The sequence below is a fragment of the Acartia tonsa genome, chromosome 4 (assembly GCF_053477335.1).
Source record: "Acartia tonsa isolate MP-2025a chromosome 4, ASM5347733v1, whole genome shotgun sequence".
NCBI classification, from domain to species: Eukaryota; Metazoa; Arthropoda; class Copepoda; order Calanoida; family Acartiidae; genus Acartia; species Acartia tonsa.
Window position 1 is genome coordinate 46,740,475 of NC_137263.1, and position 18,404 is coordinate 46,758,878.

Sequence of the window (18,404 nt, forward strand, 5' to 3'; positions counted from 1 at the left end):
TGGCAAGAAAAGAATAGAAATTCAGTTTTACAAGGGATATAAAAATTCTTTTTAAATATTATAATGGACGAATTAGGCGAGTTTTTTTTACATTACATAGAAAAATCTTTTTTTTGGCTAACATGCAAATTATCTCTTGCTATGAAAAGTAGTTTGGCAATTATTTATTACTTGATGTAAAAAAATCATCAATGGGAACTGAAAAAATGTAAGTTATTACGTTTTTTTTAAATGGTTAACTTTAGATTATATGTATTTTTGTAAAGATTTGAATCAAACCTTGCAATTAACTTCCATTTAAATAAATTATTAATTACATAGTTTTCAGAGATTAAATCTTATATTGAATATCAGACTTGTAACAACCTTCTTTTGTTTATAAAATCATTTTGATCAGATCATTAATCAAGGTACTCTAAATATGAACTAACTAGGCCGCCAGCCACTCGGTCAGACGCTGCTATTGGTACCCAAACTGGGAGGTTGGCGGAAACGATGATCCGTCGAGACTGACCGGAGCCGGGGAGGGCGAGAACATCCCGCCGCCATTGCTAGATATTGCCACCGAGCCCAACGGCTGCTGTGATTGGTGACTAGAATCATGACTAGACACAGGCTGTCCGGGTTGGCCGCCAGATTTCCATTGTTCGGCGGCCCCGTTTTCCTCCCTCCGCTTGAGACAGGCCAGGCGAGGATTTAGATTGCGTTCGCGTACCTGTTGCTCCAGCGACAGGATAACATCGACAGCGGTATTCATTATTGCCAGCTTTGTCATGGGTTTATCATTTTTGAGGTGTGAGCTACAGATACGACCCAACTCCTTCAGTGCATCGTTGATATCGCGTATGCGAACACGTTCACGTTGATTATTTGTCCACCGGCGCTCTTTGTCCTTCGAATCCTTGTCCTCGGAGTCCAGCGACTCATCCTCAGCATTTTCGGCATCGGCAGAGGTTCGAGACTTTTTACTGCGCGGCCGACCACGTGACGCTTTTTGTTGATGGTTTGATAGTGAACTTGTTGGCAGTTCTTGTTGAACTAATGGTTGGCCGCCATTGCTTGAGGCGTACCGTGAATCATAGTGCTGTCCGGGATAGGAAGAAGGATCACCGACTGACGCGCCATCAAGGCCAGGTGACGGTGTCTGATGGAGGGATCCGGTCAATTGTGGCATAAGAGAACCGCCAGGAAACTGGCCACCATTTTGCTGGACCAAAAGACTGTCAAGGTCTTTGCTGTGCATGGCTGCAGCTGCGGCGGCTGCTGAAACGGGAAATCCTCCGCCGTTGCCACCACCAGTCAGGTCGAAATTTGATGTTAAATGTTGGTCGTATTCATAGCCGCCATGATGAGCTCCTTGGTAGCCCAGGTATTGATCAGCTGTGTTGTGAGAGAAGGCGGCGGTGGGGTACCATTCAGAATTCATATATCCATCTGTGTCGGTTTTGGCATCTCCCTAAACAAGAAATAAAATAAGTATTTTATTTATACTTGGGAAACACTTTTATTTTAATTATTATGTTTAATCGTCAACAACCAAATCTCCAACTTAAAAAAAAAACTTTTAAAACCTAAGGGTGACGAACGTGTTGAAAGTTCTTAATTATTTAAAAGGGTGTAGTGTTTTACCTTTACAGATAATTTAATCAAAATGATGACTTGTGTCAAAAAATGACTGTATACTACAGGGGTGTAAAAATAAAGAGTATTGAAAACAAGGCTAAAAAAACTTGTTTTAATCTTATAATTGTACATTCTATATCCGCGGAAAGCCGTTTATAATACGATGAAAGAAATAACTATTACATTTTCCACCCACCTTGAGGAAAAAACTAGAAAAATATGTAGTATGGGTAAAAAAATGAATAAAAAATGAAAAAATAAAGAGTACCTAGTTCTGTAATGAAAACATTTTCCCCCCTACTTAAGAAAAAGAAATATTTTGTAGCCGTAAAAACAATGAATCTTGTGCAGAAACACCTAGCTTACTACAAAATATCGTACCTGAGGCTGATGAGCGTACTGCATATCCAGATCCAGATTCTGGTAGACTCCAGGTGTGCCTGCCAACCCATCAGCACCACCTGCAACCCCCGCTTCACCACCAGTGCGGGCAATCTTGTTGAAACTTTCTGTAAACCTTTGGTACAAGTGAACAGGATCGTCGTCGTTCATTCTAAATATAAAATAACTTATAAAACATGTAGTCTTTAGTACATGTAAGTCTCTCCCACCGATTTCCTACAATACGAATCTCAACGTTTGCTATATTCTTATCGGAAAATATACTTTCAGTTAAAACTGTTCCCAAACTTTTAAAACTGCTTTACATATTACACTTTAAATTACTTTTTCATTAATGTTCCTTTGAAGAAACCTGCTTAGGGTCACATTAGTAAGTATGAAATGAGTAAAAAACTGTTAAATCATACGGCCTTTTAGGGAGGACAGTAGCAAAAAACCTAATAATTTCTACTGAGTGATTGCCAAATGTAATATGGGATAAAATATTGCAAGTTTTAAGTTTTGTAGGGATTTAAAGTTAGACAATGGTTAATATAATCCTTTGAGGAGAAAAATTACGCCAAGCTTATTTTTAAGAAAATAAGAAAAATGTTTCAGCAATGAAAGAGAAGAAAAATAACCTGATTTATTATTTGAGCTGGAAGATAAAAGATGCAATTATTCTTGCGGGCAAGGAGGACACAGGTTCAATCCCGGCACCAAAATATATTTCCAATGTGATATATAATTCTATTTTCTGAGTTATGTATTATTTAAGTGGAGGCCATTTTCGACCAGCTATCTGAAAATAAAGATTTAATTCACAAGTTGTTGTTTACTGGAAGAAGAGAGATGCTTCGAGTCAATTATTTAACTAATATCAATTGGGTAAGTAGTTGCATAGGCAAACAAAATAAACAAATTGTTGTATTTTTTCTATTAAAAATCTAAACCTATATAAAAGAGAACATTCCTAGTTTCAAACAAGAATGCCTATTTTATTGCCTATGCGGACTACATTGTATAAATGTAAAAAGTCTGTATAATATAAACAAATTGTACAAATAAGAATGGTTTACAAAAAATAATTTTGCTTCGTTTTTTAATAGAATCTTGAAATAGATCTAAATACTTAAATAAGGGGGGGGGGCGAAAGTGACACTTTTTGAAACCAAAACTAAGAGTCAACAAAGGAACTCAACTAAAAAAAGGGTTACAGGTCTGAGATTTTGCATGGCAGTTGCTTTATAGGGGTACAATATGGAACTGTGAAGAAACGGCGGCGCAACCGCCGAAAACCGCCGTTTCCCGCCGTAATTTTTGTTGCCTTTTCTCGGCGGTTGCGCCGCCGTTTCTTCACATTTCCATATTGTACCCCTATAAAGCAACTGCCATGCAAAATGTCAGACCTGTAACTCTTTTTTTAGTTGAGTTCCTTTGACTTTTAGTTTTGGTTTCAAAAAGTGTCACTTTCGCCCCCCCCCCTTTGATTTTAATGCTTTGACTTTAAGATAAACGAGGACATTTTTACTTAATATGTAAACATTAGTTTAAATTTTTAAAATGCCTGTAATGATCTATTTTCAAACAAAAACGTCTAAGGCTTGGGAAGTTTTGACACAAAAGTTTTCGGACGGTTTTACATATTCAATTCATAAATATACATACAAGCACTTGATGTAAAATATCTAGGTATTAATAGAAAAAATAGTTTATTTTAACTATCTATATACCCATCGATCAAAAGTAGAGATCTTTTAAATATGAAGCGCCCTTCATGGGTCTTAAAAATATATTTTGCTTTGAAAGCTTAAAATTCTATAAATCACTTTTAAATATAATTAATTTTGTATAAAATGCACGAAAAGAATGTTTTGTTTACAACGGGATTATTTTCATGAATTAAGGAATTAAAAATAAGAATGAGACTTATTAAGGGGGGAGGGCGGTTGTGATACTCTTAAGAACCAACACAAAGGAACTTAGCCTAAAAAATAGATACAGCAATGAGACTTTGCCTGGCAGTTCTATAACTGTAGTATAATGTGGAAATATCAAAACGGTGGTGTGACTTTCACCGCCGCAGAAAACCGTAATTTCTAATGATAACAAAAAATTACAGAAGAAATTGTAGTTTTATCGCCGTTTTTTCAAACTTTCATTTTATATCTCAGTTGTGTAACTTTTTTTGGCAAAGTTCCTTTTATTAATTTCAAATGTGGCCCATCCGCACTCTCCCTTTAGTAAAAATATTGATTTTAAAGAGATCAACAAATACTTCTACATTACAGAATAGGCCATTTTACAAAAAAATCCCGGTAATATAAAAATATGATTGTGATCAATACACTTATTTAACAATAATATCTATAGCTTTGTTTGGATGTCTAAAAATAAGGAATGCAGGGTACAATAAAAGGCACATTTGTATGGGGGAGGAGGTAGATTTACCAATTTTTAAAAAAAAACACATAATTACCTAGAAATAAAAGTATCACGATTGTGTTAAGACATGGTGCTTACTTTATTTGGGTTCAAAGTGTTACATCCATATTTTTATGAAAGTTCCTTTTTTGCTTTTGAGGTTAGGTTAAAAAAAAGTGGTAAACCCTCTACCCCAATATTAAAGGTTTCACAACCATGTTAAAAATGATATCTTTAATAAACTTTCAGTTCTGAATACTTTGAAATTCATGGAGATGATAAAATATAATAAAGCAGGAAAATGTTTTTATAAAACTTATGGCTACACAGGCTAGACATAATAATAAAAGATTCAAATATGACAAGTAATGAAAATATTCAAGGGGGGGGGGGGGAAGTTCTGACACATTTGCGTAAACGGTGAGTATAGGCTTTATCTTTGGACTGAGAGGATAGGTTATTAGGGATAAAATCATTCTTATATGATGAATTTCCCCCAGATTTAAGATTTTTTGGATAGGCCTCCAGGTTCCGGAGCTCCAGGCCTCCAGGTGGTCTCTGTACAGGTAAAAATGAAAATTTTTTTTTTTTTTTAAAGTTAAAAATCAACTTATAAAACAAAATATGCATATTTTTTCTTCAAATATGTGAATAATATTAAAAAAGATGCATATTTTGTTTTATAAGTTGACCTGTAACTTAAAAAAAAAAATTTTTTTTTTTCAATTTTACCTGTACAGAGACCACCAGGAGGCCTGGAGCTCCGGAACCTGGAGGCCTATCCAAAAAATCTTAAATCTGGGGGAAATTCATCATATAAGAATGATTTTATCCCTAATAACCTATCCTCTCAGTCTAAAGATAAAGCCTATACTCACCGTTTACGCAAAAGTGTCAGAACTTCCCCCCCCCCCCTTAATCACAATTTCCAAATGTAATGTATATAAAATATATGATGTATCAGGCATAAAAGAGCACTTAAAAATGGCAATAAAATATCCACAATAGCAGCCGTTATCCTATCACAAGGCGCCTGGGTTAACAATTTGTTTCAAGCATTGAATTTCATTTTTTATTATTTACAATTGGCCACTTAGTTGCCACGCTTTTGTAAAGTTAAGACACAGCAGAGAGCTAATAAGTTTATATTAATATTATGATGACATATTTAATTATGAATGTATAGTTGAGCCTAAGGTTATGAAGAGAATGGTATACTAGGAGCTGGTTGTAGGTGACCTCCATCAAGGACAAGACCGCCTCCGACTTGTTCTGGAGAAAAAGGATAGCCGGAGGCACCTGCCCCGCCCGACATACTGGTTGGTGTAAGGCTACCACTGGGCGACAACGGATCTCCGCCGCCGATTCCACTCAGTGATCCCTCCTCGCGTCGCTTAAGACAAGCTATCTTCGGGTTCAGATTGCGCTCGCGTACTTGTTGTTCCAATGCCATAATGACGTCGACAGCGTTGTTCAGGATGCCAAGCTTGGTCATTGGTTTGTCCGACTTTTGGTGGGTGGAACAGATGCGGCCCAGTTCTTTAAGTGCCTCGTTGATGTCGCGGATGCGGACTCGCTCGCGCTGGTTATTTGCCCATCTACGCTCCTTGTCTTTCATATCCTTCTCAACGGGATCCAGAGTAGAGTCCTCGGCTGACTCTGCCTCATCAGATTTACGAGATCGTTTAGTGCGAGCCTTGGCTGTAGGCTTTCCTACTCCATCATCTACTAATCCACTAGGCTTAACATCTACATAATTGGAGTCGAATCCATCAAATTTTCGTTTATTGCTATTTTGAGCAGCAGCTAGTAGAGGTTCGTTCTCAATGCCACTAGCAGTTTGTTGGTAATTATTTACATCAACGTGAGTTTTCAACACGTTCAGCGCATCGTCGATTTCTTGGGAGCCTTGGTGAGGGGCCCCAACAAGCGTGGCCGTCGTTGAGTGTGAGAATGGTGACGGAGCCTGCAGGGGCGTGGACGAAGCTGGGTTTGGACTATAGCTGCTGGTTCCAGCTCCATCAGGATAAACGTCTCCCGACAAGAACTGTTGATGCCAGTCATAAGCACCGGTCGCAGCGGTTGCATAACCACCATCCGCAGCCGGTGGTAGTTTAGTCTGAAGGTACAATGAAGATGGGTCGCCTGATGTCTGGAAATCGTGACCCGCAGCACCCCATCCTGACGACGGCGGACCTTGGCTTAGAGCTGTTGCCGCCGATGTTTGGCCACCGCCGCCGCTGAATGTAAAATATTGAGGGTCCTGGAGAAAATTTTGGGCAGTTGTTGTGCCAGGTATGGCTCCACCACCGGTTACACCGAGCACTCCGCTTGAGTAATCATAACCGGAAACGGTGAACTCGCTGGGTATTCCAGTGTCATGGTACGCCAACCCAGAGGCCTCGGATTTGGCAATTTTGTTGTAGGATTCATTAAACTTTTGGTAGAGCTTTAGGTGATCCTCCCCCTCGCCGCTCATGGCGGTAATAGTCAACCATCAACCGCCGGCGATGATTACAATGATTATAATTATTTGGAAGAATGACACTAACCAATCAGCCTCACGTAACTATATTGTTCTTAACTATATTTATCAGTTTGACTATTGTTTATTTTGTTGTCCTAAGAACGCCTCAGCTATTCAGCTTCTATCACCATCCCAACAACACCGCATCTTCTATCTGTAATTGTATAGATGTAAATTTAGTTTCTTTAGTTAAAGACATAATAATAGTAATATACTCATATAAATTATACACTCACTTAGAACACAGACAAAATAAAGATAAGGTATCAAAATTAAAACTTTTGGAAAGTGTTTCCTTTTTTTGGCATTGAATTATGTTTAAAATGTCTAACTTATAAAAGGGATAGTTTCATGAAATCGAATTATATAAATCATTTTTATGAAAAAAAATTTATGAAGTTCTTAAATTAAAATTGCTTCAGACTCACTACCTTTCTAAAATATATATGATATATATATGATTAATACCTAAGTAACCCCTACAAAAATTTAAATTTCAGCTTAAAACCCTTCATTTAACTATCCCTTTAAATAAAAAGATTAAATATAAAATAATACATAATGATACGTAATTAACATTTTAAACGTTACAAATAAATATAATATCAATGAGATTGTATTACAATTGTTTGAAAGCACATCACTTCATACGAAATAGTTTTAAATACACAAGTTTTTTTGGTATTTGGGCTCTTAATTAATTTTATTCTTTTAAAGTTTAGTTTAGTTTTTTGGCACTAAGACACATTCTTTACATTATAAATTACTCATTTGAAATTCAGGACTAATTATTTTTTTGCCTTAATTAGTAAGATATAACCTAGAAATTTTTGACAATTTAACAATAGCACTTCCCAAATACCAATTAAAATCTTTTAGATTATTACAAAATGTCTTTTCTTAATTAATAATTATGATTGTAATGATATGAAGAAATAGTTTTTATATTGGAAGAAATAATCTCAATAGATCAAAATTCAGATATGTATTTCATTACAGAAATTACTTCTCTAATATCTAATTTAATAAATTTTTGGAAGATTTTTTAAAAATTGAGAAGACTAGCTTGTAATATTTTTTTTAATGTGTAAAATACTTGGTTAAGTTATTATAATTATTGGTTTAAAGATTTTCTATATCACAGGCTGACTGCCATGAATTTTAACACACTAAAACATACACACACACACATTTTATTATTTCAAAATAAACTTAACGAAAAAAATTCAGGCAGTCACGTAAACAAAATTCTTTTCCACTTAGGTATTTTTTTTGGTAAAACTTAGAAATTCCAAAATATATTTATGGTCCAAGAAAATTTTAGCTTTGGCAAATTTTAATTTAATTTACAGTATTTGCTAATAATCATTGAATGAATGAGATTTAAAAAAAAATTAAACAATTCTGCTTACAATTTAAATACATTTCTACAGAAATACAAGTTATTTTTATACATTTATGATAACTTGATTATTTTCTTATTTGCAGGGTTTCGGATCCGCATTGATTTTATGCGGATCCGGATCCGGATCCTCAAAATTTGGTCAGTGCGGATCCGGATCCGGATCTTTGACAATAAAAATAAAATCACCAAATTTTTCAAAAAAATTTATTCTTCAATTCGAAGTCAAAAATACTTTTAATTTTCAAGTCTGAACCTAAACCTTAAAGATTGGCTCTCATCAAGAGAATGTCTGAGATTTTATATAAATTTAGGTAGATTTTTCCATTTTTTCCGCATTTTTTGGAGTCTAAGGATCCGGATCCGGATCCGCATTTTTTTTGCGGATCCGGATCCTTGGACTCAAAATATGCGGATCCTTGCGGATCCGGATCCGGATCCGGATCCGAATCCGAAACCCTGCTTATTTGAACATTATCAGGTTGAAAAAATATTAGGATTGTGACGTTTACTTATCATAATTTCAATTAAGATAAGATAGCATTAACTTTAAGATAGAAATTGGATAATAAGATTTAAAATTAAGGGGGGGGGGGGGAAGTTTTGACACATTTGCGTAAACAGGGAGTATAGGCTTTATCTTTGGACTGAGAGGATAGGTTATTAGGGATAAAATCATTCTTATATGATGAATTTTCCCAAGTTTTAAGATTTTTTGGATAGGCCTCCAGGTTCCGGAGCTCCAGGCCTCCAGGTCCATTCTGTACAGGTAAAAATTTAAAAAATAATTTTTTTTTGAAGAGTTAGAAGTCAACTTATGAAACAAAATATGCGTTTTTTTCTTCAAATTTGTGAATAACATTCAAAAATATGCATATTTTGTTTCATAGGTTGACTTCTAACTCTTCAAAAAAAAATTTTTTTTTTCATTTTTACCTGTACAGAGAGGACCTGGAGGCCTGGAGCTCCGGAACCTGGAGGCCTATCCAAAAAATCTTAAAACTTGGGAAAATTCATCATATAAGAATGATTTTATCCCTAATAACCTATACTCTCAGTCCAAAGATAAAGCCTATACTCCCTGTTTACGCAAATGTGTCAAAACTTCCCCCCCCCCTTAGTTTTTATTTGATTTTATCTTAATATACCTAAATGAAATATAGTTTAATTTCTAAAATTCAAATTAAAGCTTATTTCAGGCTATTTTGCATGATTTTAATAATCTCAATAAAATCTAAAAACAAATATTTTACCTACGTCTTTAACGAATCTAGTTTGATTAATGCTATCTAATACCCAACCAAAAAATGAAATTTATTGCAGATTTGATTCCTGGAACCATGATGGTCCAGGTATAATACCCGAAGGATGTGCCAGGTGGCTGGAGGACAAGCTGGAACTGCTGGCTGGAACAAGGTCGTCACACTTTTCTTCCTCCCGTCTTTTTAGACATGCTACCTACAACAAAGGAATTCTAAAACTTTATTTTTTAAATCTCAATAGGTATAATAAGATATAATACCAAAATTTTTTTGAAAAACTAATGTTTTATTGCGAAAAAAGAAGGAAGGGCTTTTCTAACCTTTAATTAACCTAACCTAAAATATGTAACAAAATCGGTAAACGGTAAAAACCTGCTATAGAATGGCGCAATTGGTCATTTTTGCTTCAAATTTTCAATTAGGGTTACGAAAAATATTGTATGAAGATTTCCTAATAATTTGAATACAATACCTTGGGATTTAAATTTCTTTCTCTGACTTGTTGTTCCAACCCCATGATAACATCCACGGCAATGTTGAGGATACCCAGCTTGGTCTGCGGCTTGTCTGACTTCAGGTGCGACATACAGATCCGTCCCAACTCCTTCAGGGCATCGTTGATGTCCCGAATGCGGATACGCTCGCGGGCATTATTGGCCGACCGCCGCTCGTTGTCCTACACAGCATCAAATCAATTGGTTTTAAATAATGTAGCCTGATCGAATTCGGCGAGAAATTAGAAAATTAAAAAAAACTAAATTCGGCAGAAAAGGATAGGTATTTATATTTTAACCAAAATAACTAGCCAAATAGATAAGTAAGCAAATCATAATATCTTAATTTTAAGAGATACATAATACATATGAATGTATGCCATTGGGCATTAACCCATTCCCCCGCCTCCTTTATTCTTAGCTGGATATACTGAAAATAAGCCTTTTCTTTTCCTCAATTTATGCTTCCCGAAAAAATAAATTTTTCAATGGTTATCTTGAACAGCGGACAAAAATAAATATTGCATAAGCGACTTTAGTGTTTTAATTGCTTTTATAAGGTATTTTTTGCGATCACGTCCAAATTTGCAAACATGATTTAATACCTTCATTGCTTTTTCCTCTGGTGTTAGATGATCATCATTTTCTTCCTCCTGCAGCCGTTTCTTCTTGCCGCCTCGATTGCTGTTTGATCCATCGCTGCCACCTAGCCGTGATGTGCTACTAGGTGTAGGCGAACAACTGCTCGCAGATTCACTAACCTTCCGCTTTCTTGCGCCGCCGGCGGATTGGCCGCCCGTCAGTAATGCCATACCGCCCATCCCTACATTTGATTCGAGATCTGGAAGGTTACTGGGGCCGCCTGCAGACTGGCCGCTGCTGGTGGCTGCAGCCTGCGACGGATAGTCATCCAGGGTAGAGTGAGGCATAGGGCTGTTGGAAGCGAGGGCAGGCATGGGGCTGCATGCCAACCCAGGTACACTCATAGACTAAAAAGAATATTGATAATTATAAAAATAGAAACCAGAGGCATAATAAAATTATAGGTGGAAGGGCCACTTTTTAAAACTAATACAAAGGAAATCAGCTCAAAATGAGTTAGAGCACTTGGATTAACCCACACATTTTCTTTTATAAAGTAAAACTTGGAAGAAATGGCGAAGACAAGCCATAATTTTTGACAACTGTCATCTGTAAAAGGCAAATTACTGCGGCGGCAGCGAAGGTTTCACCGTCATTTCTTCACAATTTCATATTATCCTTTATTAAAGTCATATTAACTGTAAAGAAGCTGTAGGTTACTCTTTTTTAAGTAGTGTTCGTTATGTTAGTTTAAAAATTAGCAATTTTGTCTTCTTCATTTTTCATTTCAATCACTAATTGCCATCGGAAAAAGTTTAAAGACTGACATAAGAAGACTTTACTTGCAATATACATAGAAGTAAAAATTGTGTAGGTATGGTATACAAATATCAAATTACTTAACTTTTAGGGTTTAAAAAACTCACCATATCACCATGATTTCTAAGCACAGTTATCGCCTCATCCATATTATGGGCACCCCGAGTGTATTCACTAATATATTCATTGTCTCCATAAACACCGCCTCCGTCGGCGGCGTAGCCACCGCCATAACCCGCCACCAGGCCCCAGTCCTGATGGTGTGAATAATAGGCGGCTGATGGATCATTGCAATACAGGGCTCCTTCCCCAGCACTACTATTATTATACCAATGTCTGTCCTCAATTTTACCGGCTAACCTTCCGGCTGCAGATCCCGGCAGGCCATTAATATTGTCTAGTATACCGCCAGCGGCTGAGGAAACCGGTGGCGGTCCTAAATATGGCTGACAGTTGCCGCTATAACCATCACCCTGCAGCTCATATTTTGCTATTTTATTATAACTAGATTGAAACATTTGATAAAGTTCCATTGGATCACCATCCGCCGCACCCTGACGTCCGGACATATTTATTCTATATTAATAACAAGCTGAAACTAGTTAGAATCTGTCTATTTATTTATTTTTATTTTGTGTATATGTATGTATTTTCTGTTTGGTCCCGTTACTACGTCAGTCTCTAGTTTTGTTCATCTTAATTCCATCTGAAATTAATAAATAAATGTTATTAAATCTTTAATGGAGAAATTACAAAAACAATAGGTATATTAAAGATTAAGAAAAATATTCCATTACTATAATGACACATTCTTAAAAACAGTTTATTCAATTTTTTATTAAATAAAGTAGCAATGATGAAAAAATCCACAAAAGCACAAAAGTTAAAATTCTTAAAAACAAATTAAATAGGTATAATATTAACCTTTTTAAATTGAATGTGAGATATCCTTTAAGAATAACTTTGGGTAAGATTTATCAAAGTTACGTCGAGTCACAGAAAATGACAAATTCAGTGTTGCTGTACTGACACAAAACTCAAAGGTCTGCTTTAAAATTCAATATAATAATTACAAAATCTATTTTCTTTGTAGGCTTAAAGATTGTTGGACCATAAAAATGCAGCATTAAAGAGCTATTGAAATATTTGTTAATTTATAAGAAAGATATAAGTAGTTATGTGACGTTATTTCATATGCCACAGTGATGTACAGACATACCTCACATAAAGAGTAGGCTCACTACTTATAAAAATATTAAGAGGTAACCCTTACTCTGAGAGAATTGGGAAGAGACTAAATACTATTCCACAGTATTTTCTCTCTAATTCTTCATATCCTAATTGTTTTCTTATTCTCTGTTCTGCCTTCATTACTTTTTATATCATTAAAGGGACATTATTCAGCTTGTTTTATGTAAAAAAAAGTATACTAGTGAAAAATTTGCTATTACTTAACTTTCAATTTTAAATATAAAAAGCAAATTAAAGTTTTCAATGAAGAAGAAAAAAATTCGTAAACTTATCTTTATACAATCCTAATATGTAAAGTAGAAAGCTTTTTTGTCTGTTGCGATGGATCTCGCTAACCACTGGCCGATATGATCTTCCTTTACAGTGAAACTTCTTATAGGCCCAAGGAAGGTTTTAAAGTATTTTGAATGAGTATATCTCCAACCTCCCAAGAGAGATCACCCCTAGAAAAAAAATGTTTTAACCCAACAAATTTTTTACTTTAAAAAAAAGCAAACCTAAATTGCCCATAAAGGCCTCTAGGGGCAAGTCGCTAGTTATATACATCAATGCCTTAAACCTATTTGAATTTTTGTAACTAAAGAGTAAAATGTATCATCAATTGCATAAAGCAATTACATTCCCTCCTATAATTAGATAATGACTTTATATTTGATAGAAAGACAATAAGAGATGTATTATATACCGGAGTGTGAAAAGGGGAAAATAAAAGTGGATATCAAGGGGATATAAAATGGGGGGAGTGTGGGGTCATAAATGAAATTGGTTGGGTGTTGTAATTAAATTATCCACAACATTATCTCTACATAGACATCATTACAAATAATAATAATTTACAGTAATATATACACTAGTCGCTGGAAGGAAAAAGCAGTTTTTTGAAACAGGCTCTCTGAGATTATTACAGATTCTGATATATACATATATAGACTAATGAAAAATGCAAAAAACGAAATCAAAAGCGTTCCTTCTTGGGTGAAAATCCGGGAAAAAGATTTTAGCTATTTTATACCTAAAATTCACATTGGCAAGCCTGCATAGAAATATACAGACATTTTAAACATGTCATTGCTCAGCACCTAGAAATGGTAGAAAAATGCTACGCATACCATTGGAAAGATTATAACCTCTAGATTCCATATTGGTATATAACGTTTTTGTACTATTATTATTTTTTGAACTATCCTCTGAAGTATACACAAGTTTAATAAATGCAGTTTTTTCTTGAATTTTAAGTTTGACACTTGTTACACAAACCTTTTAAAAATTATATTGCTTAGCACCTAGGAGTTATATAATTATTTTATATAGGTATATTTGTATATTTTGGGTGCATTTAATTTTAGCTTAATTAAAAATAGTCTTTAAAATGTGTGTGGTTTGACATTGTAGTAAGAACCAAGGAGGGAGGAGGGGGGGGGAGTTTATACACTTATAGGCAATGAAATTAGATATAAAATTTTGCTCTGGATGTTTTTGTGTTTGTTGTTATAGTTATTTACCTGATTTTATTTGTAAGATCTCTTATATGATTAAATCTACAAGTAAAAATATTTGAAATTGAATTTTGGCATTATCTTTAGCTCCAAAACACTAACATCTAAGGTCTGAACTTATTTTTAGAAATATCAAGCTAATTTTTTTAAAGTAATTTTTTTTGCATATTTGAGCTAAGTAGCCACAAAAGATTTCATTTTGGCACTTTCCTTCTTGGGGCTAACAGTTTATAACAGCCCCCAAAACACTAAAATTATAAGTTTTGAGCCTATTTTTAAAGATATCAAGATGATTTTTTTCATTTAAAATTTATTCACATAATTGAGATACATAGCCACTAATCTTTCTAGGGGCTAGTGTGGTGAAACTGCCCCCAAAACTACTAAAACTTTAAGTTCTTGGCTTTTAAAAAAATATTGGGCTGATTTTGTTAAATGACTGAACTAAATAATCATTCATTAAAGTTCAACATGATATCTTTGAAAATAAGCTCAGAACTCATAATATATGTATTTGGGGGATGTCTTACCCCACTTGACTCTAGAAGAAAAGTGCCAAATTGAAATCTGTAGTAGCTACTTAGTTCAATTATGTGAAAAATGTTTACATTAGAAATATTAGCTTGATATCTTTTAAAATAATCTCATAGCTTATAATTTTAGTGTTTTACCGGCTTTTTACCCCACAAGCCCCAAGAAGGAAAGTGCCAAAAATAAAATTTGTAAAGTTTTACAGGTAGATCCAATCATATAAGAAAATTTTTAAAAAAGAATCATTTGATAACTATAACAATAAGTCCAAACAGCCAGGGCAAAATCTTTAGTGGCTATGTATCTCAATTATAAGAATAAATTTTAAATTTAAAAAATCATCTTGATAGGCTCATCACTTATAATATTTGTGTTTTGGGGGGTGTTAAACCCCACTAGTACCAAGAAGGAAAGTGGCAAAATGAAATCTTTAGTAACTACTTAGCTTAATTATGCAAAACAAAGTTTACAAAAAATTTGTTTGATATCTCTAAAAATAAGTTTAGACCTTAGATGTTAGTGTTTTGGAGCTGTTTTGCCCCACTAGCCCCTAGAAGGATAGTGCCAAATTTAAATTTTCAATATTTATTCTGGTAGATTTAATAATATAAGAGATCTTACAAAAAGAATCATGTTTATATCTATAACAACAAGCCCAAAAACATCCAGAGCAAAATTTTATACTGAATTTCATTGCCAAAAGTGTATACCCCCCCCCCCCTCCCTCTATGGTTCTTACTACAAACTATACACATTTCAAAGACTATCTTTAATTAAGATAAAATTGAATGCACCCAAAATATATAAATATACCTATATTAAATAATAATATAACTCCTAGGTGCTAAGCAATACATTTTTAAAAAGGTTTGTGTAACAAGTGTCAAACTTAAAATTCATGAAAAAACTGCATTTTTAAAACTTGTGTATACTTCAGAGGATAGCTCAAAAAATAATAATAGTACAAAAACGTTATATACCAATATAAAAACTAGAGGTTATAAGCTTTTCAATGGTATGCGTAGCATTTTTCTACAACTTCTAAGTGCTGAACAATGATATTTTTAAAATGTCTGTATATTTCTTTGCAGGCTTGACAATGTGAATTTTAGGTTAAAAATAGCTAAAATCTTTTTCCCGGATTTTCTCCCAAGAAGGAACGCTTTTGATTTCGTTTTTTGCATTTTTCATTAGTCTATATATGTATATATCAGAATCTGTAATAATCTCAGAGAGCCTGTTTCAAAAAACTGCTTTTCCCTTCCGGCGACCAGTGTATAAATATTCATATATCTACTTTATACCCGGACTAATGGGTTAATTTAAATCATAGGCTAATTTTGTATGTTATAGACAAAACCCCCTTTAATTACTTGACTTTTTCTATAAGATCTAAATTCAAAATTATACATTACGCCTGTTTATAAGCCAAGAAATACTCATAACACAAGGGAGTACATACAAAATTAAAGAATATTCATTATATACGTATGGAATATAATCTACAAAAATTAATTAAATCTGTTTTAATTACATTTAATAGTTCTACGAAGGTAGTTTCTAAAATTAATGATACAGAAAAACTTTTATTTTCTCTCCCTTTTTCTATTTCTCATTTAGAACTAAATCTTGAAAATGCATTAACTTTAAGAATAGTTTGTTAAAGTTAGATTGATATATGCTGCTCTCAGTTATTCCTACTATTAATTCAACAAAATTTTTAAATTATTTTTCTTGTTTTTTTAATGTCTAATTACGTAATCAAATTATTAAAAATAAAATATTATAGAAATAGGAAGCACCTGCAGCTGCAAATTATCACTTTTCTATCATCATTACGACAAAATATACTACTTCATTTTTTAAAATTATAAAAACAAAATGTCTGCCAATTCTATATCTATAATACAAAGTAGAATGATGTCTGTCCGTCCGTCTGTCTGTCCCTTTAGATCTCGGTAACCACTGAACCGATCGGATTCTACTCTTCAGGGAATATACCTACTGGTCCTGTGGTTGTTTTAGGCTTTTTTTTGGGGGGTGGGACACCCCCAACCCCCCCCCAAAAAAAAAACAAATTATTTAAAATAGTTGTGGAGTGGGGATCTCCAGGTAAGAAAAGATGTAATTATGCAAAGCCCCTAGAGGCTAGGGGGAAGCCGCTAGTATAATATAAACGACTCCTTCTTCCCTAGACTAAGGGAAAAATAAAATTAAAGCATTTCATCTGTAGGTATATTCAAGGAATGAATATTAATCAACTTTTTTATTGTTTATAAAAAAGGGTATGCAAATGAAAGGTATATTGAAAGATGAAGAATAATGTAGAATATTTGTGTCATAACCAATCATCATTTATCCCATCCAGAGCACAATAAATGATCCTAATAATAATATCCCCGGCTTATGATAATTCAATGTGTACTCAGGCGCAAGTAATTTGTTTACGTAAGATAAGTAAAGCTAAGAATTGAAAATATGTATATAGTTTTACAAGTTCATTCAATTTATTCATTATGAATATCAATGCAATTTTCTGTATTCAAAGGGATAGTTCTATGAAGTGTATTTAAAGAGTTAAGGTACTTAGAGTAGTGAACTTTTATATGTCTTAGTAGAATATATTAGGCATTGGATAGATATGATTATATGTTAAAGAATTTTTAACATTGACCAGACCAAACTTTTATTATTTGACAATATCGAAAAAAGTTAAAGAGATTTGCCACATAAATTACATGAGAATGGTCTATTTTTTTCCAAATATGTATAGCCAAAACTAGGGATGGGAATCCGTCGAATTTTTGGGCCGGATTCGGATTCCGGATTCTGAAGGAATCCGTCAAAAAAAGTGACGGATTCTTTCGGATTCCGGATTCTTATTTTTGGAGGATTCCGGATTCCGGATTCTAGCAGTATTTTAAAAGGCCGTCCGTCACAGAGGGATAGCTTTTTTCGTTAATTTATCACTATGTTACTTGGTTGAAGCCTTGATTTGTTTAAAGTGTTGACTTCCAGCATAACTAAAACATTTAGGTACATCACATTAGTCATTATTAAAATTTGTTATGTAAAAAATTTTTTTTTGATCTTTGCCTTCAAACAGAGGGAGTTGTAAGAAAAAAGACGGTAATTTTAGCCTACCAATTTAGAATCCGGAATCCGCTATAAAAAACGGATTCCGGATCCGGATTCGGATTACAAAATTGGCCGAAAATTGGGCGGATTCCGGATTCGGATTCCGGATCCGGATTCCCATCACTAGCCAAAACACCAATTTTAGATAATCTTTTTCCACATATTTCACAAGAGTTATAAAAAAATTGAACAGGGGTTCCCCTTGGGACAAGTTACTTAAAAAACATAAAAAATAACGTCCGGTTCACTATAGGACAGGTTTTCTATAGATTCTTTTTAAAAAAATTAAGAAAACCGTCCGGTTTCCTTACAATATACACATTATCTCAAGCGGAAATACCAACTAACCATACAACATATATATATATAAAAAGACCATTCTCATGTAATTTATGTTGCAAATCACTAACTCTTTTAGATATTGTTAAATAAGAAAAGTTTGGTCAGGTCAATGTTAAAATTCTTTAGCACAAT

At 34.1% G+C, this 18,404-nt stretch overlaps 1 protein-coding gene across 1 annotated transcript; it reads right to left on the reverse strand.

Moving 5' to 3' along the window:
• Positions 1 to 232: 232 nt before the first annotated feature.
• Positions 233 to 12,217, reverse strand: LOC145315497 (uncharacterized). Its single transcript, XM_080155479.1, has 8 exons — positions 11,622 to 12,217; positions 10,719 to 11,102; positions 10,092 to 10,295; positions 9,675 to 9,815; positions 5,668 to 6,829; positions 4,007 to 4,103; positions 2,005 to 2,176; positions 233 to 1,456 (listed from the first exon to the last, which is right to left on the reverse strand). The coding sequence occupies exons 1-8, from the start codon at positions 12,081 to 12,083 to the stop codon at positions 461 to 463; spliced, it is 3,618 nt and encodes a 1,205-aa protein (XP_080011605.1). The 5' UTR covers positions 12,084 to 12,217; the 3' UTR covers positions 233 to 460.
• Positions 12,218 to 18,404: the final 6,187 nt, after the last annotated feature.

Coding starts and splice junctions, on each gene's coding strand:
- LOC145315497 (XM_080155479.1), bottom strand. CDS start 12,083: ATGTCCGGACGTCAGGGTGCGGCGGATGGTGATCCAATGGAACTTTAT. Junction 2,177..4,006: donor CCAGGCAAAGTCTCATTGCT/GTATCTATTTTT, acceptor TTTTATATTTAG/AATGAACGACGACGATCCTG. Junction 1,457..2,004: donor AGTACGCTCATCAGCCTCAG/GTACGATATTTT, acceptor TTTCTTGTTTAG/GGAGATGCCAAAACCGACAC.